Raw genomic sequence first — 27,955 nt, 5'->3', positions numbered from 1 at the left:
TTCAGTAATACAGTCATACCTCCAAAAGATAAGGCTCCATTTGATCCAGTGTTTTTCCAAGATGCTTATCTGGATCTAAACCTGAAAAACAATGAAAAAAAAGTATTAAAATATGTTTTATGAAGTAATGTTATGACTTTTTTTTTTTTTTTTAAATATAGCATGTCTACCACAGAAATTTGTCTCACTGTATTTAAAATAAGTTCTATTCTAAAGAAAACCTACTTTGTCAGAATATTTTCATCCCCTTTGGGCAACACGTTTTCATGCTCATTATGAATACAGCCAATTACCTTTTGTATTGCATGCCAACTAGATAAGCTGTTGCTTTCTTTCCCTAGAAATTTCAATAACCAAAGTAAACACATGGGTTCAAAGTAATAGATAACCTAAACAGAAATTACCTTCTCAACTCAGAAGTTCAGTTAGAAACTAAGAAGTTTCCTTTCTACACATATGTTAAATTAAAACACAAGTTTTTGTTGTTTCTGCAAGAGATATACTAAATTATTGGAAAAGACAATTTTATCCTTAAAAAAATAAAAAAGCTACCTCTCATATGTTTCTCACAAAAAAAGGCAGGAATTGGAAAGGATGAAGATATAAAATGAGTTCGGATTTGCAGAGTATCTTAAATGCTTTACCTCCTCATGCATTAGAAAACATTCTGTAAGATGTCTATGTATTGATTTAATTTTTCTAGACAAAAAGTAAGCTTTATTAGCATTTGATAGCTCCAATACCTGGCCTTTCTGCATTCCTTTCTTGGCTTTTGGCCTTTATGAGTTTTACCAGCTTAGGTCTGCTACATGGTCACTTCTCAGAAATAAACAAACAATTGGCAGTAATTAGCACTGGGATTAAAAAAAAATAATAATAAAATAAAAGCACCTCAGAAAAACTCTTTCAAGAGCTGACGTACTCATCAATGAGAAATCCAATTAATATCCTAGTTAGATTTGATTGTAAGTGGTCAAAAGGTCACAAAATTAAAAGTAAGAAAGAAAAACAGAAATGACAGCTTCTGAAAGACATAGTACACTGGAGAGTTTTCAGTGATCACATGCCCTAGTACTCATCACAATACTTGTCTATTTCTTCCTAGTGTACTACTTTATATAATAACATTATCGTCAAAGAGCTGCCACCAGAATGTCTCAATTTAGAAGCAATTTCTAAAGCATGTTCCTTGCAAAGCACTTTAGCTCACTGATAATAAAAGTTGTTATATAAATGTATGGTTTACTATTATATAAAGTCTTTGACGAGTTCAAATAGCTGATATGCCTTTTAATTTTTACAATAATGCTCTTGATATATTTAAATTTAAATTTTTAAATGAAACTAAATTAACAAGATAGAGTGAATGAGATTTCAAAACATAAAAGTTTTTAAATATTTCATTAAAGCACATCAAAAATTCCCTTACTATTCGAGGAAACATTTTACAAACTGCTTAATAATTAAAATGAAAGAGGACAGTTTTTCCACCTCTGTTCTCGTCTTGGTAGTGATTTACTGCTCTTTATTAACAGAACGAAAATGCTTATTAGCTATATAGAAGATAATGATCGTGTATGTTTATGAAAAATCAATTCAAGATACCTTCATTGCAATACATTTACTTTGCTCTGATTTTTTTATTTTAATTTCTGTATTTTTTTTTAAATACATTTCAAAATCCCATCATTTTCCATACTGTATAATCAGGCCAGTTGTGCATATTTCTAGCAGGTTATATTTGTTAATCTGCTATATAAAGGATAATGGAGCAAAAAGGCAAATAATGGAAATGTTCATTAAAAACTACCTTTATTCTCGAAATGTATGCTACTTCTATATGTACATACATGCCTGCATTATCAGATGAGGCTATAAACACTGACTAACCCCAAATTGGGTATTGGTTTGTCCCTAAGATTTGGGATTAATATTTTTTAATGATTTACAAGATCAATAATCTTCATTTTGAAAAATATACCAAATTTTTTTAACAGGTATGAGTTTGGTTGCCCACTCTTTAAACTTCTTGCAACGACTTAACTGGAGACCATCTTCTATACTATGGAGACAGGAAATTTACTCCTCAACTTAAATGATCATGAAGCACATGCAGATATCACAACCACTTAATTCAACATAGAACATATGCATCTGCGATATACATTGTGATAAAAGCTGATCTGGCCAACAGTAAGCAACTGCAAAGACTGTTGTCTTCCGACAAACACCAGCTTAGCATCATGTCCTTGAATTTAATGGAACAGGTGTGAGTGCCATTTTATAATACTTTTTGCACAATACCAGATTAACTTTCTCTATTAATAATCACTACTTTTCTGAGATAGTCAGTCCCTTCCCTTAGTAAACTATTTGTTTAAATTTAACCTAAATTCTCATTATAAACAACCGCTAACTGCATTTTTGCCAGAGATGAACAAAAGCCTGCATGCCACCCCCCTAAATATCTGCAGAAACGGTCACCACTGCAGAAAGGCACCACCTACAAACTCACTGTGCTCACATCCACTGTTTGATCTCCATAAACATTCAACAAGTGTTGATGAATGTAAATGGGTGCCATATGTTCCACATGCAGGAATTCAATGACACATCTTTGCTCCAGACACACTTAATCAGACATCACATTATCAGACGATCCCTTTGCTGCTATATTTAATGTGGCAAAATAAATGAATGAATAAATAAATAAATAAAGCAGAATATTGGTTGGAAGTTTCAACCTCTACTGTCATATTACTAGCATCTGCCTCTGACACTAAAAGCCATCATAATAAAATAGGAGGTAGTACTTTCGGAGCAGCCTTCATAGATTTATTCTTTTATTTTGAACTTGTGCTTTTTTTTTTTTTCTTTTTTTTTTTTTTTTAAATGAAGGAGTAGATTGATTAAGACACTTAAGGCAACTTAGACTATAAAGGGAAACAACATATTGCAAATTCTTAGTATGTATGTTCAATTTAACCACATCCTCCAGACATAAAACTAGCCAGGAAGAAAGCTGGATGGATTGATAAACCAACAACAAGGTCCGGATCTGGATGACTGTTGTAAAATGAATAAATTAATTAGGAAGAGAACTGTAATTTGCAGCACTGACATCTATTTTACTTAACTTGCATGTATCAATGGGAAGCAATTACAATTCAATTAAAATATTCACTTTTATTACTTCACTGACTGACCTTGAAGTTAATGCCTGTTTTATTTAATTGCATCATCTATGAATAAATGTTAACCCTAGAATGTTATGCCCCATTATTTTCAATGCATTTTTAACTCCCCAGCTGAATTACATGGGTCAATTTATTATGTTCTGTCAAGAAAGCAAGTGGGGCTTTATTTCTCTGAGATAGATCAGTACATGACAACATAAATACCTTGCAAGGTTTGCTACTTTTAGCAGTACCCAGTAAAACAAGTTGTGCTTTCACCTCAACTTTTGTTTTAATATATAAACCAGTTCATGATAGCACAAACTGTATAATCACTTCAAAGTAATGTCTACTCCATCTGCAATTACTGACAAATCCACTGACAGGAAAAGAACAAACAGAATGTTTGCAGAACTCTTGTGCAGACACAAGACAAATGTTGTAGAGAACTGTAGCAATGTAAAAACCAAGGCAGAAATTTAGGGCTTTGTATGGTAGTGAAAAAGATCTATCAAAAAACATTACTAAAAGGCATTTCAATGATGTCAAGTATTAGTGTTAAGTTACTTATAAATTAGCATAGTGAAGGGGAACTACCTGGTATCACTTGCATTTTTCACAACCGTTAAAAAAATATCAAGTTCCATTTTCACATTTTGAGTAAATAATGATGAAATAATGATTAGTTTTAAGAAATAGTGGTGCATAGATTATTTTTAAGAGTTGCATCAAACCAATCAGTAACTTCAGTAGTTGGAACAGAGACTATATGACTATCGTTGCACGTAAAATCCTATACCTGATGTCTTGTTTTTTTCCTTTAAAGAATCATAATTGATTTTTCTGAAACAGGGCTAATTACATCTATTTATTGGGATAATTTACTTGGACATAACTGCTCCTCAAGGTTAGTGGTAAAGTTAGAAGTTAACACCAAAGGCTAGTTGTAGAACATGTTCCCAGTACATTTTATTTTGGAACACAGTTCATCGTATTCCTCAGAAGTTCATGAAATATTTTCTCAACTAGGTTACTCTGATGTCACCAGATTTTAAAATTCAAGAGGTAAAAGCCTGTAAAATTTTTCATAGCAGCAATGTTGATTTTACCTGTAATCTCTTCTGATTTCTTAACAAAGTTATTTGCATTCTAGTTACATCCAGGATTCAAAGCAACTTAGCTCTATTGTTTCAGAAATACAAATCTCAGTAATTCTTTCAAGAAATTTTGGAAGAGTGGAATATTCAAACGTACTTTTAAAAGTCTAAAACATTCATAGCTTAAGAAGGCATTGCAGAAGAAGTGTTTGAAAACAGGATAAACTGTTGTTTTCAATTCCATTTTTCTTTCTGATCTTTCAAAACAAAACATTATACAGCAAGTGATTCAGCTCACTGAAAACAATGCCCTGATCAATTACCCCTCAGGAATCTCAATGAACTTCAGAGACATTTCAAATTGGGTTTGTACTGCTACTAATGTATTGCTTTCCTCATACGAGTCTGTTTTCAGAGTTTCTAAACTTTGGCATACTGAAATGCCTTGATTTATTAGAGCCGGTTTATTTTATTTATTTATTTGAGCTAAATATTTTTTAAAGCTGGTACCTACAAATTTTTTTATTACTCTATTTCATTAAAAGAGCTCAGCCACCATAGTTTGGATTTATATATATATTTTTCTTCTTTCCTTGATAAATGATTCTGAAATTTCTGTGCTTTGAACACTTGTAGTGCTGTTCAACTTAGAATAAAGGGATTAAAAATTGATTCTGTGGCATGTACAAGAGCTTAAATTTGTTTCACTGTCATTAAAGTCAACCCACACAGACAATTTATAAAATGTTTAAGATGCACAGCTCCCAGATAAATCAACAGGGACTTCTGGAAGAGCAAACCGGTAGACTACCTGCAGAAGGGCAAAAGCTAGAATAGAAATGAAGAATCAATTTAGACAAAAACTCGTTGAGATTTGGAAAGCAAGATATCACAGGCTATAACTACACACACATGCATTTAAGAGTTTAAGTTCTGTTTCAGTGCCAAAATCTGTGTAGTGATCATGCATTCAGAATTTAAATCTTATCAAACACTTAAAAGCAGCAATTAATATCTGGTTGTTAACAAAACACCACCTCTCCCTCTTGCTTTTCATTCTGTCAAGCCAACTTTTGACATTTTTTCCTGAATTCATTCTCCTCCTCCACTTTTCAGCTCAAAGCTCTCTATTGTCTTATCTCCTTCATTAGTGTACTTACTTCCTTGTCTCTTTTACTTTAAATGTCTAATATCCCATTGCTAACTCATTTCTGTCTTTTCACTTCTTTTTTGATGATTTGATCTCCCCAAATTGCCAAGTGATCTTTCCACACTTAAGCTTTCTCTGACATCTCCATAAAAATGCATTACACTTCATTAATGCCAAATCCCAATTACATTTTCCTGTTTTCAGCCACATTCACTTTTCCAGTCTTCCTTCTAACTCTTGTTATCTGTAACCATTAAAAATATTGACATTCTTTCCAGTCATCCACATCTTCAACCTACAAGGCCCAACAGACAGTTTAGAAGGAATCATTTATCTCTAACACAGTTCTAGATCTGCTCAAGCAACTGTCATCGTCTCATCTCTTCTTTTTCCACAACACACTGTTTTCAACCACTTCGTTCTAACCACGTATTCACATCTTTCTGAAACCTCATCTTAAACTAGTAAAAAAGTATCAATCATTCATAAGCAGATACAAGTATGAATGACATTACAAATACTAAGATTATTTTCTTCCTTGGTTCTTTTAAGCTTTAGGCTACACTTATTTCAAAGTCTTCTCTTAAATCTTCCAATGCTTTGTTCATTTTTTCCCCAATTATCTATTCTGCATCATATTTCTCTTGAATTCCAGATCAATTTCTGGTCTTGCATCCAACATCCTAATTTTCTATTTTTTTTTTTCCTATGGGGTTCTTTTGCTCCAAGGAAAAAAAGGAAAAAAAAGAAAAATTAAAAGCAATAGAAGGACCTACGCTAAAATGGCTCCTGTAGTTTTGCAATTCTGCTCAAGTCCTTTCAAAAAATATGCTGCAAACAGGTGCAGCACGTTTTATTGTCAATAATATGAACGATGTAGCTAAACAAAGTAGCCGACAAATGTACTAGGCAATTTGCCTAAGGCAAAAATGTCAATATACTTACACCTAAAGGTCCAGATGGGAAGATTTGTTTGAAAATTTAGCAATAGAATGTAGCAGATTAGGAGAGGGAGGAAAAGAGGAATAAGAATATCTTATTTAATTGCATGGTAGGTGTAAAATTGATGCATTAAAAGTTATCATGCATGTATACAAGATAATCCCTGAACAAAGTTTAAATCATTATTTTTTCTAATAATAGAATACATTATTGCTAACAGACTTGACAATCATTAGTTTAGTTAATCAGCAATGACTGACAAACAAATTCATACAATACAGTATGAAAATAAACAACTGGGATCTTATTTTGATTTCTTAACAAAAGCCTTCCTCTTATTACATCTTTGAACTCCTTGAGAATATTCTGAAAATATTTAGAGAAATCCATATTTAGAGAATGCTCCCCTGTGAAGATGATATAACAAATTCTTTTCATTTCCCCTGTGTTTAAAATTGCTCAGTACTAAGAAGTAGAGACTTTTTCAAGAAAAGCGTTCTGTTCCTTCGCACAAAACTTAAGACAAAAATCATACATACACAAATTTTACATCAGCATTTGATCTGATATTCCAGCCAGCCTGGATTAGAGATAAGCTTTTTATGGAAAGATATATTTTTATCTCCCCCACAGACAGCAAGTTCACCACATATGCAAAAAAAAAAAAAAAAGAAAAAGAAAAAGTAAAACTCCAGTATCACCCAACTGCAGAGACTGCATTCTGCAGCCACACCGTCACAGGGGCTGAAGCAAGAACAGCTTGTGAACAGCTTTCTCCTTCTGAAAGAAGGAGAAAAGATCAATCTTTCAGCAGCAACTCCCTATTAGATCAATTTATCTGTAGCACTAAAATTAAACCCTTAAGAGCTTAAACAGAATCTGCATGGAGTTCTTTTTCTACTACTCTATATGTAAATCTTACCTGCACTAAATTTAATAGCAGTCTATCTATTTCAGGGAGTCAAGATTTTACTTCTGTATAGTAACATGCAAATATAGTAAAAACAACACAGGTGGTTTATTTAAAACAACAAATTAGTACTATAGGTACTTCTCTGATTTCATTATACTCAAAATTAACATCCTATCTTTTCAGCGAGAAGCTGATATTAAAACAAAACAAAAAACAACAATCCACCAACCATATGAATCCTAAGAAAACAGCTTTTCAAAGTAGGCAAGCATCAAGATCTCCTTGCAGCAACAGAGACTAGACTTCAATACATGTACTTTAGACAGGTTGTTTTCAAAAGGGAACTTTTTTTGTTGACAGATAAAAGATGGCAATAGCTCCCCCTAAGGACTCATTACTCTACAGAGTAGAGGGAAACAGCTTGGGTAATCAAGTAGGACCCAGCCCATCTCAAAATTCAGGCTCTCACAGTCCTTTTAATTTCAACTCCACCCATGATCTGAATCACAGAAATGTAGGAGTTGGAAGGGACCTCTGGTGATCATCTAGTTCAACTTCTCATCTAAAGTACGCTCCCTACAGAAGGCTACACATAAAGGTGACCAGACAGGTTTTGAATATCACCAGAGAAAGAGTTTCTACAACATCTGTAGAGAGTTTATATTTTTCAGATATTTAATTCCATAATTAATCATTACCATAAACAAATTGGGATAAACTATAGTGTATAAAGTACCTAGTATATATTAATTGCATAAAAAAAGATTTGGACTTACATTCTCAATGAAGTACTGAAGGATTTTTGTTTTTTCAGTTTAAACAGTGTGCACTTACAAGAAATGTATTGAAGGTGAATATTCATCTTAAAACATCAAGGAAAACTACAATTGTGGAGGACAATTTCCTCTAACTGCATGTCATAAAAAAAATTAAAAAAATCAACTGCATTAAAATAACTGAATTTTGTAACATTTTAAAATGTATAAATGGAACATAAGTTTTAGTGTCAATTCTTGTCTCTGCAAGAATTAGACACTCTTAATTATGTAAGTAAACTAAAAATAGGTAAAACTCTATTCTCAATTTTTAGTGAGGACCACACTGTGAAAAATTAAACCTTAAAATTCCATCCAAACATTATCTTCCTCCTCCTCCTCTCATTTCAAGTTGAGTATTAGAGCTTTTGCTGCTGTAGATGTTCTAGAGCCTGGTATAATTAGAAGCAGTAGATAATGTTACCAAGAATAAAAATTGAATCTGTCATATGTAGTCTCTACAAGCTAGTTATCACTTTAATACACGCAGCGTGTCCACAGAGGAAGGATGCCAAAACTGCATCTTATGATTGTGATATACTACACTGTCTCACACAAGCAATGAATATTACTGGAACTTCAGGTGCCCAAGTACTAATGATTCTAACTGTTTTTATTTTAGCTGTTACTGAATGATCTCATTCTAACTTTCTGGCACTTCTAATGAAGGAAGATATATTTCAAATATAAAAGCATCACACATCACACAGACATCTTCAACAACAAAGTGGCACTGCAGCCAGATATGCACAGCAATCTATTTTTAAATTTTTTTTCAGTTGCTTAGGTTTGTGTGGAACATTTCTCTTTCATCATTAGAGCCTCCAAAACATGAAAGCAAGCTAATGTACTTATAGATCAACATAATGCATGTGAAGAGGTCTTGCTGACAATAATACTCTTGCATGCAAGTGAGAGCAATTGGTATTCCATCTGGAAAAGCATGCTGTTCTAAGATAGAAAACTCTTGCCACTGGCAAAGTTTATGGTATTAATTTGTAATGGTGGATTTAAGGAAATGTACTAAACTAATGTTCATTTACTTGCATAATTATCTGTTTTCTACGTAAACCAACAGGCTTTACCTTGCCAATACTGGCACTGAGTTAATAGAAAACAAGACAAGGTGTACAAGTATGCCAGCTTTGATGAATGTCAAGCTCAAGTTACTGATTCGCTTCTTGAATTAACATCTGTACAACGTACTACCAAATGCATTAGCCTTCAGACTATTAAATCTGTTATTTTTAATATTTTCATTGCAGTTTAGCTTTGATTATTAATCTGAGAGGCGAAAAGTTAAACTGTATACTAGCTTTTTTGCTACTTGATATGTTAAACAGCCTTCATACCTTAAATTCACTTTAATAAGGCATGCAATTATTAAAGCATTACGGAATGGCCCCAGAGCACACAAGCTCCATTAAATTTGCTTACATCTAATTACGTTTGCCTGAGGCAGGTGAGAAATTGACTCTGATAAGATCTTCTTTTACCTGTAGCCAAAAAAATAAAAAGGAAAAAAATATCTCACAGTCATTTTCTATCTAATTGCTATCTACAAGTATTTATGGCATTTGCTCCTCACACGAATAGTCAACAAAGGACTCCTTGTGCACACGTCTGTTTTAAGTTATTCTTCTTTTAAAACAGTGCAGAACACAAAGGAAAAGCTAATCTTACTTCAGGGATGAGGCGACAATGTCTATTTGTGAAGCATTTTTATCTCTTGTTTAAATCATACGTTTTCCTTAACATATTTTAGATAAATCATAAACAGTATTTACTTGTTCCATTTGGGGGCCACTGTTTGTTTGTTTATTTTTGCTGATTAGTTCCCTTTCATTATATAAAATAGCCTAAAGTCTATGAAAAATTATTTTGATTAGAAAAAGCACATTGATTATTCTTGCTGGCATTCTTTTAATTCTTCAGCATAAGAAATGTAAGTATTTTATTTCACAAAAGAAAAGAACAACCAATCTTTCCCTTTTTTTTTTTTTTTTTTTCCCTTAGATTTAAAAAAGTGTAATGCAGTAGAAAACACAGCATTTAACTCTGATGGTCTCCCACAGATTCAGGAAAATGCTATTAAATTGCATCACTTGTTACTTTTCTGTGAATTAGGGAACATGACGTCTCTAATATTTCTAATCCCACTAATAGATCCTATGTGAGATCATCATAGTGATAATGTAAGAAGTTATTAAAACATTATCACCTAAAGAGAAGTGAATAAGGAACAATAAAAAAGAAATAATCTTAAAAAATCATGGATTTCACCCAAAGTCTAAAGGCATTGTAATTCAATTCCTGGTTAATATTTCAGTAGTAATAACAGCAAAGTATCAATTAATCCTTTAAAGAAGTTGGGCAGACCTTAAGAATTTAATGTGAAAATTGTCCAGAATTACCAGCTATCAGATTTCTATGGCAAGCATATACAACTCTGTTTTTTAAACATATTGCATTAGCCACCAAAGCCATTGATGCTCCTGAATTATACCAGTCATTCTTCGGTCCAGTGGACCACCAACCTTCAGCTGTCTCATAAAAGAAATGGTACTTTGGTCATGTTATGCATAAAAATTCATTCAATATTTTTAAACACAATTCAGCATAGAAGCCTGAAATCAATATTCTGTACCATATTTATCATGCTCTGTACTTCTCAGCCATATTTTTATGTGGCACATAAAGCATGTCATTCAATAAGACTTGCTATAAAACTTCACTTGGACTCTAAACAATAAACAAATACATAATCTTTTTATTTGCTCTATTATACAAACCTGATATGACATATTTGACAATGCAAAGATGTTAATATTCTGGTACACTAAGAAACTAAATTGTAAAATCCATCTCTTTAGAAGAAAACGACAAACTTGCAGTTTGCTACATATATATATATGTATATATATATACATACATACATATATATGTGTGTATATACATATATATATGTATATGTATATATATGTATATGTATGTGTGTGTATATATATATATATATATATAAAAACACATAGACTTCTTACACAAGCTGCTTTAGCCTCATATAATTACATACTGGCTTATGCTAACTTGTCATATTTCTATTAAAACTTTTATGATTGTTTTATAATATTGTCTAGTCACCACTTTGCATAATCTATGAATACTGTGAATTATGTGTGTATCTTTACTGCAATTCAAAACTAAACCATAACACAAAACTTGCAAAGGAATTTAATAACCATGCTCTGAAGAATTACTTTCCAGATTTGACTTCTCAGAGAAAAGACCAAACTGCATACATGTAGTTATTCAGACATCACAAGTGTTTTTTAACTACATTGGTTTGTTTGTTTGTTTGTTTGTTTAATTTCTTTATGCTCATACCAACATTTCTAATCCAAAAAAGTAGAACAATTTTTCTGTTTTTTTCTCTTATTTTGTAGATTTGTTCATTGACATTTTAGTAGACAACACTGTTCAGAGTCTGAATACATACCAAAAGCTGCCACTTTTATGATTATAGCTTCAATGTTAGATGATATCATTTCTTTAAGCAATATTTCTTCCTTCCGACGCCAAAGGTAAGCTAAAGGTTGAAGATTAAGTCTTCTGCATCTTAAAAAAAAACAATATCAAGAAAAAATGAAAACCAAGCATTGTATTTTTTGTACAGAATAATTAATTTAAAATTAAAGAAAATGATAAAGTCTAGCATTAAAAAAAAAAAAAAAGAATCTTGTTTTGACTATAATTTACCTACAAAAGATGCAAGTCGTTGATAAATCTGCATGGGAACATAAGGAAAACGGAATGGAAATGCATTTCTAAAAGTTTATGAATGCAAATCCATTAAAATCTTAGAAAACAATAACTTTTTATGAACACAGCTAAGGCAAGAGCTACCAGTGTGTGATAACTGTTGTACGTCAGTAAATAAAGTTTGTTGCTCTCAACAGACCTGTGATTTAGATCAACAGCCAATGAAAAGAATCACTAATGTAAATGTTTACAGCTTGAGGTACAAAGTAATAACTCAATAATGTAAATTTAATTATTTGTTTTTATGTATATCATACTGATACAGTATTTGATTATCACAGTAGAGAATTACTAATTTGCAGTATTGATGATTAATCCTTCTGTTAGTTGTCAAGTGTCATCAGCTGGTGATAAAATGTATAATGCCTATGTTCTGGAAGATTTAAAAACATTAAAATATGTCTCAGTGTGCGACAACATCAAGAGATGACAGTGCCTTCTACTGGGATACAAGTGCTACGGAGCAATAAAAGACAATGAAAAAAATTACCTCAACACTTCTGACAGCCAATGATGACACAAGAGGAGTGCACTTAAATGAGGGCAAGGAGGGGCAGACCCAGAGTCCACCCCTTCTTGTCACTCAGGTGCAGCTGTGCTCTCTGGGCTTGCCACAAGTTCTCAACTGGTGCTCAACCATTGGTTCAAGCCATGAGCTGGAAATTCACTGCATTCAAATAACTCAAATGTTTTATTTATTTGCCACTTAAAACTGTTTGACAAATATATGGGATATCTCATCATTACCGGCATCAAGTATTTGTAGTTAAACAGATTTCTAATGTTGACACCTATATTCATAGTTAGCACTCACGTACATCTGATTGGTTTTATGATTATTAGAGATTTTAATAGAGAGCTCTGTTGTGAAATTACTAGAAATATTTAGCAACTCTAAATGTCAAGGAGTTCATTAATGTGCCTAACTTTAGCTTATGAATTAGCTGAATCCAAGTAATCGGGACGATTTATGTAAAAAAAAAAAAAAAATGTTGAAAAATACATATACAGGACCACAGTCTCCGTAATTCATTTCAGTTGAAACTCACTCAAAGATCTGAACCTATTTCAACTTGGAGAGTAATCTCAAACTCTGGTATACTTTCTATTGGATTTTTACTAATAATATGTATCACATACAATGATAATAAATATGTAACACATAGTTTCAGGGGAAAAAATGAAAGAAATGTATTTACATTAGCAAGCAAAATGAACTGGGCATCACAGAACACGAGAAATAAATTTATCTGTTCCAGAATTCGTTGGAAAACAAATGAATAGAACACTTTCCAGAACATCTATGTTAATGAAGATATAATGTGTTCTTACACATCTTCAACTCGAACTCTCTGGTAGTCAGAAAGAATAGCTCCCACAGACACACCCTCCACTGCTTCTTTGTCCTAGAGGAAGACAAGGAACAATAATGATAACCATTGTATACTGATCTAAAAAATAGAGTTTCAGTACTTCTATCCGAAGAATCAACCATGAATAAATAATTTTACCAGAGCCCAAAATGGGCTGCAATGAAGCTGACCCGCATGTTGGCCATGACTCCAACAGATTATGCAAGTACCATTCTACAAGTAATAATCACTGTAACTAAAAAACACCAGATTTAACAGCCTATTCTAATATCTTCCTGACACCCTGAAAATGACACACAGCTCTTCACTTAACTGAAATGTCAGCTATCCTCCCTACAAATAAATCAGTAATGTACAATCATAAACATTAATCAAAATGTTAGCATTTGTCATAAAAAGCAGCACAAGGATAAAATATGATATAACATTTGCATGCAACTTACTTAGCATCACCTACAAATTGTAATAAATATATTAAAGCTTTTCCAAGACACTGTCTCTGGAGCCCTGCTTTATTTCAATTACTTAAAATAACAGTTCTCTGTTTTCTTCTTGCAAAAACATTGAAAATGTAACAATTGGAAATGTACACATGTAAAATATTTCATGAACTTTTGGCTTTTTAAGCTGCTTGGGTCCCAGTCAACATGCTGTACTCACTTCCTTTCATCAGCGTTACTCCAGACACAGCTCTTTGTTCTTTCAACCAAGGTTAATTGTAACTATACAAGGTAAGTTAAGTTCTGGAGCTGATCAGTTACACATCAACCCTTTGAAGCTTGCAGGAAGACTACCACAAAATTTTGAACTGTGTATTTGTGTACAAATTCCAAAATCAAAACCTGTCATAGTACTGAACTAAAATTTTCCTTCACATTCTCACTAATTTCTGCTTCTTCAGTGCAGAAATTTTCAGTGGTTCCCAGCGCTAGGATAAGAGGCAGTGAGTACAAACTGGAAAACAGGAGATTCCATCTAAAGATCAGGAAGCATTTCTCTGCTTCATGGGTGACAGATGACTTGGCACAGATTGTCCAGAGAGGCGGTGGAGTCTTTTGGAGATATTCAAAAGCTACCCAGGCCCTGGGTACATGGCCCTGTTTACACAGAAGTCACTTCCAAACTCATCCATTCCATAATTCAGTGAAAATAAATTGATTCTATAATTGAGCAACAATAAAAAGTACCACTCCTAGAATTTCAATGGATTTTTTACTCAACTCCATCTGCAAAGAAAGACAGAGAATGTCTTTTCTCACTCAGAAACAATTTTCAGATGGAGGATGAGTATGTATGCTCTTTCTCCTGTATGAAGCCTCTTTAGAGCCTTCAAATTAATGTGCTGCAACTCTCTATAAGGTTGTTTTAAAGTAAAGGTGACACAGGCAAAATCAAATAAACTTTCAAGCAGAGTCAAAAATAATACATCAAATACAGCATCTGAACACTCAACACAATGTAAACTTACTTTCATACACACACACACACAAATAATTTAAAAAAAAAATCAAGTTATTTCCTTTCTTTTTCAAACATATTTGAGTAATAGCACCCTCAGGAAAATTAATGTAGATTACTAATTAGGTTAATTTAAATTCACAGTTAACTTTTAAGTCAATTAAATATTAAGGCCAGTGAATAATAAAGTCATTCTGAATAAGGGTGTCCAAAAGAATATTTAATGCTGTTAAATAATCCCTTTTGGAATTATTGGATTAATTTGCTTGATAATCTATGGGAGAAAAGCTCTTTTTCTATGTAGGTTTTCCATATGACAGGAAAGAAGAATCACCATAGCAATGAAAAAGACTGCTAATGTTCAGAATTATTCAACACGGAAATGCTTTTTCAAGAGTTCAATTTGCTGTTCCTTTTTTCCCTAAAAATTAGAAGAATACACACACTAGGCTCTTGAACTTCAAGATAGTAAGCCCTATCTTGTGTCCTTTACTAAGTGAATAATGAAAAAATGTCAGAAGTACTTATTATTATTATACTAAACAAGCTATATTTTCTGAATAAAGTGGAAAACTCAAGAGGTGGAATCATGTCTTTCAAACCTACTTCTTCATACCTGACAAATGGTACATTTCTATTATGTTATATAACGTATTGGGCTCAGCATAAACAAACATTGGCAAAGGTTGGGGAGTATTTGCTTATTCTACTTATTAAGATTTTTCTTATTTTTGTTATTACTATTATTTTGTTTGTTTGTTTGTTTCCACTAAATTAGCAGCAGTTTGCACTCTATAAACAGAGCTGACTGTAATTCAGCCTTTTTCAGAGTCTTTTACAACACAAACTTTGCCTGGTAAAAAAATTCTTTCATAGTCACACAGTACAAAATAACTCTACTAAACTTATGGGGTAACTTCTGAAAGTAACACCTTCTAAGTATTTCCATGGAAACTACAACAGATACAAAAAGAACAATAACACTACCTGATTTAAAAAGTAGATTTTCAAAAGCTTTTATAAGACTGAGGTATATAATATCCTTCACTAATAGAATGCTGTATAGAAGAAAAAAACATATCAGTTAAGAATTAAAAGAACTAAATTTAAAAGTATTTTATAAAAAAAGAGACCTTCCCTCCTACAAATTCCAAGATTGAGACATAGTAAAACTTTTCAATAAAGAATATAGCAATACAAATAACTCCCACAAGTGGCCTGTGTTTGTGGCCTTAAGAGTTCTGACTTCTACCCTTTAGAAAATGATAGCCACTTCCATGGAACTAAATTCTGAGATTTTGTAAACTCACAGAGAGTGAACAGACCACATTTCAAAATTCAAAAATATCACCAATTAAGCAGATTAGCAATGCTGCCAATGTTTAACGGTCCTGTTTTATTTTTTATGCATGCCTGTTGTTTGTAGTAGCATTATGCTGCAAAGGAAACCACCTCCTAATACAATTTAAAGTTACTCTGAACTTCTACTCTTATTGTAATTTTGAACAGAAATTGTTTGCCAGCCACCTCCACCTTTTATATTATACTGCCATCAATTTTTATAGAAAATAGAATTGTAACTATTATTTTTGCTGTTGTTGGTTTGCTAATAGGGTCAACTGAAATATTCAGGGCTTTCCTGAATGCTTCTTTCAAAAAGAAATTATTCACAAATGAAATGTTCAGCCACAGTGTGTGAGTGGAGAACAGTACTTAGGAAACTATTTTTAGAGCATATTATCCACACAGTTGAGGAAAGTTCTTATTAAAAATCACATTGAATATGCCATCTATTTTTGTATTTGTTTATTTTTTTTTTAATTTTTTTTTTTTTGCATCTATTCATCCACTGAAAAAAACAAGATCACTTCTTAAGTAAGAACTTCTATTGCTCAAGCTACCAGAGGCAAACTATCCCGCAAACCAAAGTTTTTGAAGTATCTCACACACGCTGCACGTGTAGTCTCAAACTACATTAACTATTATATCATATATAATTTTCCATATGCTTTTACAATACGCATGCTTTTCGTTCCTCATGAAAGATGTTTTTTATTATATTCATAATACTTATCATAGTGCAATGATACCTCTCCAGTTATACAATTACATCTAGCTACAATTAATTTAAAGAGTGGAGGTGTATGAATACTAAATACATACATAAAAATATACATATTCATAAATATATATATATACAATACATAATGAAGATAGTAATGAATGGAAGATCGTCATAGGCTGTTAGCTTGCAAACTATATTAATTCTTATTTAAATATTCATACTCCATTCTGTACTCATACTAGTTTATTTCTTTTAATATTGCATAAGTTTTTCTTGATCTTTTAAAATGACAGTACTTCATGCTATATTTCAGTTCTGGTTAGTATCTAAGTGTAAGGACTTCTGACAGGGAGCTATTCACCACCATCACTTTTAATTTAGTTTTCTTGCAAATACATAGTTCCATCACTATGCAGACAGCACAGTGCCACAAGGGGAAACAATTTACTACTGGTAAACTTAACACCACATAGTTAATAAATGCTTTGCAACAGAAGAACTAGTGTGTGTATATATATACATATACATACATACATACATATATATATATAAAATCACAAAACGGTATAAATTCACCATATAAATTCATCTTATTCAATACATTTCAACAAATCAAGTCTAGTGCAGAACAAATTCAAGAAAAAATTACTGAAGTTTAATAATATTCACAATTTCCTCAACTAGACCAAGTTTACAACAAATACCAATTACAGCAAGGTTTTAACTCAGTACTTCAAGCACTGAAAGAAACCTAGTTCTTCGCTATATTCACGGTGTGGCATTGGAAGAGTTACTGGACAATTTGCAAACAAACAGAAATTACTCCAGAAATAAGTTCCAGATTTAACTGTGACATAGCTCAGATACTACACTTTTAAATATGTAATCTAAACATGATAGATACCATTAATACATGTTGACAAAACTCAGCTTGTGTAGAGCAGGCTGAACTCTGTAGGGAGTATCAGGGATTAGCACTTAACTCAAAAGCCAAGTAAGCAAGTTTGGGGAAGAAATATGTTAGTCCCCGTGTCTTAGAAAGGGTAACAAACAACATGAAAATGTTCGATGAAAATTAATATTAACTTATTCCAATATCTCACTGGTACAACAAACCAGTTGAAAGTAAAAAGAAATTTTTGCTTCTTTGGAATTTCTGAGGACTACATAAAGTATTTATGTTCAGCACAATATGTAACAAAGTATTTCAACACTATGTAATGTGATAGGCACTAAATGCAAATACGAATACAAATACATGCTAATAATTGTTTATATTCTATTACTTAATATTGTAATTTCTCCATCAAAACTACTAGCAATACTTATTTTAAAGGCAAATATGAAAAATAAGTTTAAAAAAATAATCGAATTAGAATAGATTTTTCTTAGTCACAGTATAACTTGCTTTTATATGCAAAAGATTACTAGCTTCATCTATAAGTGAAATTACATTACTATTACAGCCCTTGTTATTATCATTAGTCCATTCCTATTCATAACATTCATGAAAAATAATCTTCATAATCAATTGTGTTTGAACAACAAATAGATCTTTGCAACTGTAACTGTATTAAACTCCAGAATTGCTGTTTAAAGCTTTAGTTTTGAAGCTATGTATATTTTAAAACAGTTTTATAAATAACACAACTCAAAATTACTGCTTTTTTCATATTATAAATTACTTTCAGCTACATTTTTTTAGAATATAGAATGAAAAATTAAACAGTTCTGTGAAAGCTTCAAAGCATAGCTGCCATGCGCATGCTCACTGTTAAGACGCTTATGTCGAACCCATGCATAAAATCAAAAAAGTAGTCCTCAGCTGACATGAATATAGAATATAAAGAGAAATTTAAAATAATTTAAAATAGCATACTGTGGTTTCATTTCTGATCTTTTTTTCCTTATTTCAGTAACTGAAATTCAATTAAAGATAGTGATAGTAATAAGTAATTATGTCTCCATAAGCACCGTAGTACACAATATCGATAAAGGTATTCCACTAGTAAGTAAAATTGCAGTGGCATTAGTACTGAGGTTTTTTTTAATTTCACATTTTAATGCCTTTACCTGACCTTCTCAGACTTCAGCAAAATGAAAATTAGTGCTAATGTTTTCAATTTAATTAGTACATTACAAGCACTGTAATTATTAGTGGGAAATGTTATATTAATGAATGTAAAAGTTAGCAGTAAATTACCTCAGAGTTATTATCAATTTCCCAAGTTACTGCTCCTTAAGATAACCCTCTCCCTATGGTCCTTCCAGTAATTTTTCTTTGCCTGATAAACATGATGATTAAACAGCACGCAGTGCAAACCTTTGATACTTTTTAAATTAAATCCATGCCCAGCCTAAGGGCTGTGTCTGATTTCAACTAAATGTGTCAGTTAATCAGATAAAAAATTATCAGCAACTAAAAGAAACAGCAGCCTTAGGCTTCATCAGTGTCAGGGAAAGCTGAACAAAATAAGACATACAGACAGTATCACATTATGAGTAAAGGTTACTGTTGAGCATATAATAGCACAGAACTTTTCACCACATTAATGATGTCCATCTTAAACAAAACATTGCACACAGCAAGCAAAAGAATACCTAAGAAAGAAAAAGTGCTAGATCTGTGCATATATGTGCCTGTTTACATGGATGCAAAAAGAAAAAAGAAAAAAAGAAAGCTTGAAGACTCTCACTGATAAAAATGGGAGAATATTGCTAAAAATTAACTTCCTATAGGAGATATGTATAAGATCTGTATATGTAGCTGAAGGATTGTTAAACTATGTTTAATTTTTTAAAAACTGCTTCTTACTTTCACCAAAACAGAGTTTATTTTATGGCCAAGATGTAGAATAGATTATCTCAAAATAAAATTACCTTTCTAATTAATATCCTCCTTGAAGCTAGCGTTAGTAACAGAAATTGTTATGAGTGATTAAATTAAAGCGTAAGGTCATTTCTATCTAGATTAGAAGTGTCTATAATTTGACAAATTTTCAATTAAAGCACAACATATTTGCAGATATGTGACACATAAGTACACATTAGCAACAAGACTTTTCTACAATTATTTGCATGGAAAATTCTTACATACAAGATTAGACTTATAATTTCTAAAGCATTCTAAGACCAATGACTATACGCATTTCAGAGTATGTGATTTTTGTAAGCTTAAATATGTATTTCAGAGACAGCACAAAATTTATTAAAGACGGTAAAGAAACATTCCTGAGACCATAATTGTGATTGTGAAAAGCCTACTGGCTCCTAAGCTTCAAAACAGGTTTCTATATCCACAAAGGTGATCAATAAAAGCCTATTCATTAATCTGTTCCCTTGCATAATTAAGTTATTTTGAAAACTGAAGGTCAAAATTTTATAAGCATTTTTAAGCATTTTTTTTTAAGCACTTTATAAGCATCTGGACATTAGGAAGTATTACTTCTCGGAAAGGGTAGTCAGGCATTGGAATGCACTGCCCAGGGAGGTGGTGGAGTCACCAACCTTGGTTGTGTTCAAGAAACGTTTGGATGTTGTGTTGATGAATATGATATAGCTGGGAAGTATTGGTAATGGTTGGACTAGATGATCTTCTAGGTCTTTTCCAACCTTGATAATTCTGTGATTAAGATAGTTCCTTAAGTGGAAAGCTACAAAGCTAATATTCAGAACTTCTAAGGAGAATGAGATACTATACTTAGGAAATAGCAAATTCAGTATTTTCATTGAGTGGAATTTAAGTAGCAGTAACAGTAGCAGAGGTATTAGATGTGTGTGATGGTAGGTAGTAGATGCAGAAGAAAGTGATTATCCTCTTTCATCAGGAAGAACATTCTTCTCACTTTTGGAATCCCTCAAAATAAAAGAGATATAAACCAGGACAAGCAGCAGGCCACTCAAATGTGGAAGACCCTGGACTGCTTGCTCTGTGCAGAGATGCTGAGGGAACTGGGTTTGCAGTTTGGAAGTACAAAAGCATCAGGTAGAACCTAATGCGGACCTGGCAGAACTGATGAGAGATGAGAGGATTACCAAGAAGTAGGATCTTCACAATGCTGTAGACAGAGAGCATGATGGACAAGAGGTGCAAGCTAGCATAAGAAGCTTAGATGGAACATCATGCAGAAAGCATTATAGCAGTAGTAAAAAAGGAAATCCACAGATGATGCGCAGTCTCCATCTTTGGATGGTAAGCCCTGAGCAGCCACATTGGACCTCATACCTGAGCTAGCACTGGTTAGGAGTTTGGATTAGATGATCTCCTGAGGTTCCCAACCACATGAATTTTTAAATGATACTCATTTTTTCTTTTCCTATCAATGAAATCTGAGTGCTGTTGACAACACTGTACTAATGAGAAAGGGAGTAAGAGAATTATGGTAATTAGTGTCCCCTTTCTAAAAATTTCATGCTTTTTTGCTACTTTATGAAAAATAAAAAATCATATTTACTTTATTCTCTAGAGATGCTTCTTCACTGTATTCCACAAGCAGGCTTTTAACAGGTTTTAATAGCACAGAAAGAGACAAGTCAAGAGATATCAAAAGACTGGACAAGACTGAGAGAGGCTGAGAGAGACTGAGAGAGGAGTAGCTTTGAGACAAGCACAAAAGGAAATCAAAACGGAAATCCTCAAAAGAAACAGAAAAAGCACGCAAACAGAATAAGCCTCTTCAAACCACAAAGACCTTAAGAGTAATGACCTTCTCATTCATAAAATCAATCAACTCTCGGAGACAAACACAGTCCCACTTAACAATGAAAAAATAACTGCTAGCCAAAATACTGCAAACCTCTTTCCTACGGTTTCCACATTGCACCCACAAGGAGATGCATGTATAACACTTTCAGCTCTACTATTAGCCATCAGTTTGTGAGCTGGTTCAGATGATAACTCCCAGTGTTCTACATAATGTCATGATGTGGAAAAGAGATAACAAAAATCATAAAACCATGAAACCATTTTAGTGTATGAAAAACGCTGTGAAGTCTAGGATATTGAACATATTGTATATGTCCAATATATAATGATATCATTAATAACAAAAAACAAAAGGAAAAATTAGCCTCTTGAAACTGCCCTGTCAAAACGATCGGTTATGACTTCAGAAGGCCTCATGAACATTAAGAGGTCTGCTTGCTGAAGCCAACAGAGTAATCGACTGGGGTGAAAATAGACAGTTTCATAATCCAAAATACTACCTGCTAATAAGTACACTGGTATAGTTCACAGAAAAAAAAAAACAAAAAACAAAAAACCTACACTTGTTTGAGGAAAGAAAACTTGATTGCTTTTTAATTAATTATATTAATTAATTAAACAACAACAAAGAAGTAGTAGATTGAAAAATCACCTCCGTTAAGCCTTTTAGTTTTATTAAAATAACATTAATTCTATATTTTCAAACAGAAGCTGAAAAGTAAATAGCTTTTTAAGTTATATGTTTAATGTCTCCCTCTCTGATTGTTGATCCTAATTTTACAGGATATGGGATAGTATCCTTTTGCATTACTTTCTTAAGGAAGTACTTTCTTAAGCAACACAGCTTACTGAGAGATGCAAAGAAAGGTCACCATATACTTGACTTAAACACATACACAAAAATACTGGGCTCAGTTCTACTGTGAGAGAAAAAAAGTCTTTCAATTTCAAATTGAAAACCACTGTATGTGGTAGCATTCTCTAGATTGCTATAAATTTCAAGATCTTACAGATCATTACAAGTCATCTTGAACTTTTCCATCATCTGTTCAGAGACATGACACAACATATATCTCATGGTTTTATTCCCTAGGAAGAAGTAATTCAGAAACAGGGGTGGAAATGAATTTAATACAGACATTAAATCCCTGTGTGAACACCTCCATTAAGAACTTTGTTAGTCTTCAGTGGGCTGAGCCTGACTCATGTACAAAGCAAATTAATTTTGAATAATAGTATCTATACAGAGAGATAATAGTGCGTAACTGTGTAACTAATCCACCTTAAAAGCTAATTAGGTTCATTTTAATGAATGCCCTACGTAGAGCACAGACACACACAATAATACGTTTAAGCGTAACTGTTGGCATAACTTCAAGAGTTTTACAGATGCAATTACTGAAATATTGCATGCATATACACACTAAACTGATTAACTGAGTACGTATTCATCAGCTCTCGGTCACAGCTTTCAGTATCTAATGGCAATCTTCAATAACCACATTTAATTACTGTATGGTCCTCTTGCTACCTGGAAGCTCCAAAGACTCCCTGAGTGCAGGAGCATGTTTGTATATACATGAGCATATGTACATAACAGTAAATGTAAAAGGAATCATGAGACCGAAATAGCATTCTCCAAATCTAATATCAAGAATTTGAATGAAATATTGAAATACTTCACTTTCAAAGTGTTAAAATTAAGTTAAGAATAGTAAATACATAAATTCAGGGCAATCTTCCACTACAGTCAACTCAGCACACCACAACAACAGGTTTTGCTGACATACTGTTTTCCATTTAGCTCCATGTCCAAAGTGAACAATTACTCTTAGGAAATGCAATTCATTTACTAATGACTTTTAAAAAATAAAAAAAAAAAAGTCATATCATAGACTAAACATTTTCTTACATTACAAGTACTCAGTTCTGCATAGGAAGAGCTTTTTGGAAAGTTATCTGATTTCACTTTATTTTTTATTTTTTTCCTAAAGTATTTAATTTAGATCAACTTTGAGATTCACTTTTTATAAGTAAAATGTAATACTAAAAACAATGCATGTAACTGGCCTACCTGTTCTAAAAAGTTTAATCAGTAGTTTTCTTACATAACTTTAAAATGTTTTCATTTTCTTTTGTTTTAGGTTGGAAAAACCGTTTACAGTGAGAGTGGAGAGGCACTAGAACAGGTTGCCCAAAGATGTGCTCGATGCCCTGTCCCTGAAGACTTTAAAGGCTAGGCTGGATCAAGCCCTGGGCAACCTGGTGTAGCTGTGCATATCTGTTCATTGCAGGGGTACTGGATTAGCTGGCCTTTAAAGGTCCCTTCCAATTCTAAGGATTCTACAATTCTATAAACAAGTCAAATGAGTGCACAGGAAGACTACACGCCACCAACAGAAGCAACAAAATCTCTGTCAGGAAGACAACAGTCTGCAGCTGAATATGCAAGTGCACACAAACCAAAACAAACAAAAAAATCCCACATTTTGTGCAGAGATTTGTTTTCACATAAACATATGTTTCACCAGAGAAAACTTGCCTGCAGACACTTCCTTCTGTAAATCTTATTTATAACATTACCTCAACAAAGAAAGATTACTTAATTTGATAACCAAATTTAGCACGGTCAACTCCAGATTGAATAAAAGACATTACATTGTAACAATAGGTTGACAGTGAACATCTATAGAACAGTTAAGTAGTTATACATGCATGTTTGTTCCCATGCTAAACTGGGAATTTTAAATTTTGGTGACCATAAGTGCAATTATTTTGCAATCAAAAGCAATTATCTCAACCCTTATTTTCATAAAAGGCTGACAATAAGTTTTTAAGCACTTCTTATGCATTTAACTGGAATCAATAACCAATGACTAAGTTAAAAAAATTGCAATAGCTAAAACTGCATGCATATTTCCTCAGAGTAAAAGAATAATAATAAAAAGTTGATCTTATGTAGGTAAGTACTTGCTTTCATATTATCAGATCAATGGATGGCCAAAGACAAACCTTTACCAAATTGAGGTAAAAGGAACATAAATTTGGATCTTCTCTTGACTAAAAACACGCATGATTTAGATACTGCTAGTCAGCTCCTCTGCATCATACTCTCTGACTTCCGACAAGCCAGACTTTCTTACATTTACACTTTTAGTAGTATCTTTAGCAAACCATTAAAATAAGTGTTCAAAAGCAAAGTTCTTACACATGCACACAAGTTTCTACACAACTTCCATGTGGACCAATTTCTAGATGGTAATGGCAGTCTGCCTCCCCATGATGAAGACAAATAAATAAATAAATAAATAAATAAATAGAAAATCCAGTACAGCACCTACAAAACAGACTCAATGGCTTGTTCTGATTAGCTGGGGTATACAGCATGGCTCTTCCCCGTGACCAGGTACTGGATAGATGGATGGTTCAACTCACTAAGTCAGTAATACAGACACATATATGTTTATACATATATATAAAACAAGTGACTTGCAAAGCAATTGCTCAAAACTCATCAGTCTATGCCCAGCCTTTCCCAGAGCAGTGGCTGCACCCCTGAGCAACTTCCTACTGCTTTTCTAGCTTTTTTTTTTTTTTTTTCCACATCATGTCATATGCTTTGGAATATCATTTTGTCCATTTCAGGTCAGCTCTCCTGGTTCTTTCCCCTCCCAGTTTCTTTTGCCCCTTTAGTCCTCCTCCCCAGCAGGTCAGCAAGAGAAGCTAAAAAACTTAAAAGTTCCTTCACTCAACAGCACTTCTCAGCAACAACCAAAGCCAAAACAAAGCACCATACAAGGCAGTATGAAGAAAAAAACCAGCTCTGATCCATCTCAAACTAAGACACGTTTTATAAGAGTAGGTGAATTTCAATTTAGGATTGAGATAAAAATAAAAATGTTATTCAGTGCAATATTTGGACAAGTCACGCAAACACTGTCAAAAGTTTTCATTATTAAGTAATAATATACCTGAGATGCTGATTACAATCAGAGCACATTCATTAAAAACTGCATCAACTCTCAGCAAAGTGTCAAAGTCTCAATTTTTAATATAAAGCATGCATTATACAGGAGATTATAGCAGTAGCAATGGGTTACTAGAATACAAATTTCCCTGCCAATTAATGCCTAAGAAGAAAGGTGCCTGCAAATGTAACATTTACTTAATCTCATTTGATATTACTGTAATGGGAAACTTTAGGCCACTACAGACAAACAGCTGTTAGCTTATATCTCAAAGGCTGAACTTAAACAACCTCTCATGGTATTCTATTCTGGTATTTCACCACACTCACAGTTATCAAATATGTTTCCATATGCTTAATTGGAACTTCTCGAATTCCTACTTGTACCTGCCACCCCTTTATTCACTGCTCACATGCAAAGACAGGCCTGCCTCTGTCTTCTCTATGTTCTCTGAATAGGTACTTGCAGACAACTATGAAGTCTCCCCTTATTCTTCTGTTTGTAAGACTGAACTGTCTTCTTGCATGCTATGTGCATCAGCACTCTGGTGATCAATTTTTGCAGCCCTTCACTGAACTCACTCCAATATGCCTACTATCTTTGTTTTACCAGAGAGCTCCAAATTGCACACAAGAGTGCAGGTATAGTTACAAGTGCCAAGCAGAGGGGAAGTGTTACTTTCTTAACTTGCTACCTACAATCTTACTAATAAAGCCTAGTATGCAGTTGGCCTCTTTTGTGGCAAGTCTCCTCATACGCAAATAATTTTATTGATTTCCAATCCCCAGCATGAATGAATCTCTGAAGTATCATGCAAAATCTCATATAGGATCTCTAATAAATATTTAAATTTTCAAATTATTCCAGTGACAATCTACTCTGGATTAATATGCTCCAAAATATCCCCATTGTCTGCACTGACAACACAGAGCTGAGGTCAACAAGGTTTGGAATTTTTTTTTAGGACTGTTAGGAATCTCAATAATAGAATACCATAAGTTTATTCCACATTAAATTACTACGTTTGTTACATTAAGTTAATATGTATAAATTCTTTATCTTTTCTGTTTAAGTATCTCAAATCCTGGAAAACACTATGTCCAAGGGCTTAGGAAATGTCACCAAACAAAAATGAATTAAATGCAGACACACAATTGCCAAAACCTTCTACTGCCTATGCAAACTTAAAGCAACAATGATAAAATACTCCTTTAAATTAAACCCCTTTTAAAATGATGTTTTTCTTGCTAATTTCTAGTACAATGACCCTACTTAAAGCAACGCAGTCCTTTTAGCTTAATGGTTACTATTCCAGAACTCCAATGATGTAACTGCCAGAACAGAACAAAGGTTCATCCCATTTCCTTATCACAGGAGAAACAATTATTCTTCTATATAGTCTCAGTTCCAAATATATATCCTCAATGCAGCCACCTAGTCACAAATCCTTTTAGACTGTCTACACCTACCTTGGTTTAGAAAGGATAACCTATGTGGAACAATCGTCTAATAATACATTCTCAATAACAGAATTTTCACATCTACAATAAATACGTTTTTGCAATAGCTTAAAGTTTATGTATAGAATTAATTAAAAAATAAACACTTGAAACAGGAAGGAAATAGAGTGCGCCATCAACAAATAACACAACTTTCCTCCTTAAAGAAAGCATGTTAGATGTGTTACCAAAATGTTCCACTCAGTACAGCAGTATACAACACTGATCAGCTACAGCACAGGCATGTAGATTCAGAAAGTAATTCCTTTTGTTTATTTCCATGGTAATAACAAGAGATACAAATAGCACAACAATACTATCTGAAAGAGCAAATTACCAGCCACAAAACATTATTTTTCAATATAGCTGCCACCATCAGCTATGCATTTCTGACAGTGATGTACAAGAGCCTGCACTCATAAGATCTGCACCAGCAGAAACAACCCAATGTCACACATTGTTCTATACATGCACTTCCATGTCAGATGCCATTTGGTCAGATTGCCCCTCTGCTGCCATCTGTCGTACAGCAGAAAAATATAACAGGATATTTGGTGGGAAGGTTCTACCTCTACTGCCAGAGCAGCACCATCCTCTACTGAAATTGTGGGCCAACATAATAAAATAGGAGGCATTACTTCTCAAGCTGACACTGTAGAGCATTTTTGTCTCAGTCATAACTGGTTGGATTAATCCCAGCACAATATCCTTAAAATCAGTGGCAAAAATCCTAAAAACTGGTAGGCTTCATTTTAAACAGGTTCCCAGAATGGAGTATACTAGGAACCATCCAAACCAAGTCTGATAACAAACTGTTATCTGGTTTGACAGTGTTCATACCTTCAATTCAGTTTTTAACTTTTCCTAAAAAGCCTGAACTGTTAATGCCTGCCAGAGTCTGACTAAGTTGGCATTATTAGCATGACAATATTAAAGGACAGAATAGAATTAAGTTTGAATTAATTTTACTTTTTA

General features: G+C 33.1%; 1 protein-coding gene across 20 annotated transcripts in view; it reads right to left on the bottom strand.

Moving 5' to 3' along the window:
- Nucleotides 1-27,955, bottom strand: part of DPH6 (diphthamine biosynthesis 6) — a 177,759-nt gene that overhangs the window by 122,913 nt on the left and 26,891 nt on the right. For 18 of the 20 annotated variants that reach the window (XR_014947187.1, XR_014947186.1, XM_085550401.1 and 15 more), the window contains 3 exons: nucleotides 13,245-13,318; nucleotides 11,590-11,708; nucleotides 20-81 (listed from right to left, as the gene is read on the bottom strand). Coding sequence is in view for 18 of the 20 variants with exons in the window: in XM_085550401.1 (XP_085406527.1) it covers nucleotides 20-81; nucleotides 11,590-11,708; nucleotides 13,245-13,318 (255 nt within the window). In the remaining 2 variants the exon portion in view is untranslated. Of the gene's footprint in view, nucleotides 1-19; nucleotides 82-11,589; nucleotides 11,709-13,244; nucleotides 13,319-15,730; nucleotides 15,802-27,955 lie in introns of all 20 variants that reach the window. The other 2 variants (XM_085550412.1, XM_085550411.1) reach the window with 1 other exon arrangement.

The sequence above is a fragment of the Coturnix japonica genome, chromosome 5 (genome assembly GCF_054131305.1).
Source record: "Coturnix japonica strain WE chromosome 5, WE-NBRP24, whole genome shotgun sequence".
In the NCBI taxonomy this organism is placed as follows: domain Eukaryota; kingdom Metazoa; phylum Chordata; class Aves; order Galliformes; family Phasianidae; genus Coturnix; species Coturnix japonica.
The sequence above is the reverse complement of the archived record's forward strand: the minus strand, read 5'-3'. Positions and strand labels throughout refer to the sequence as shown.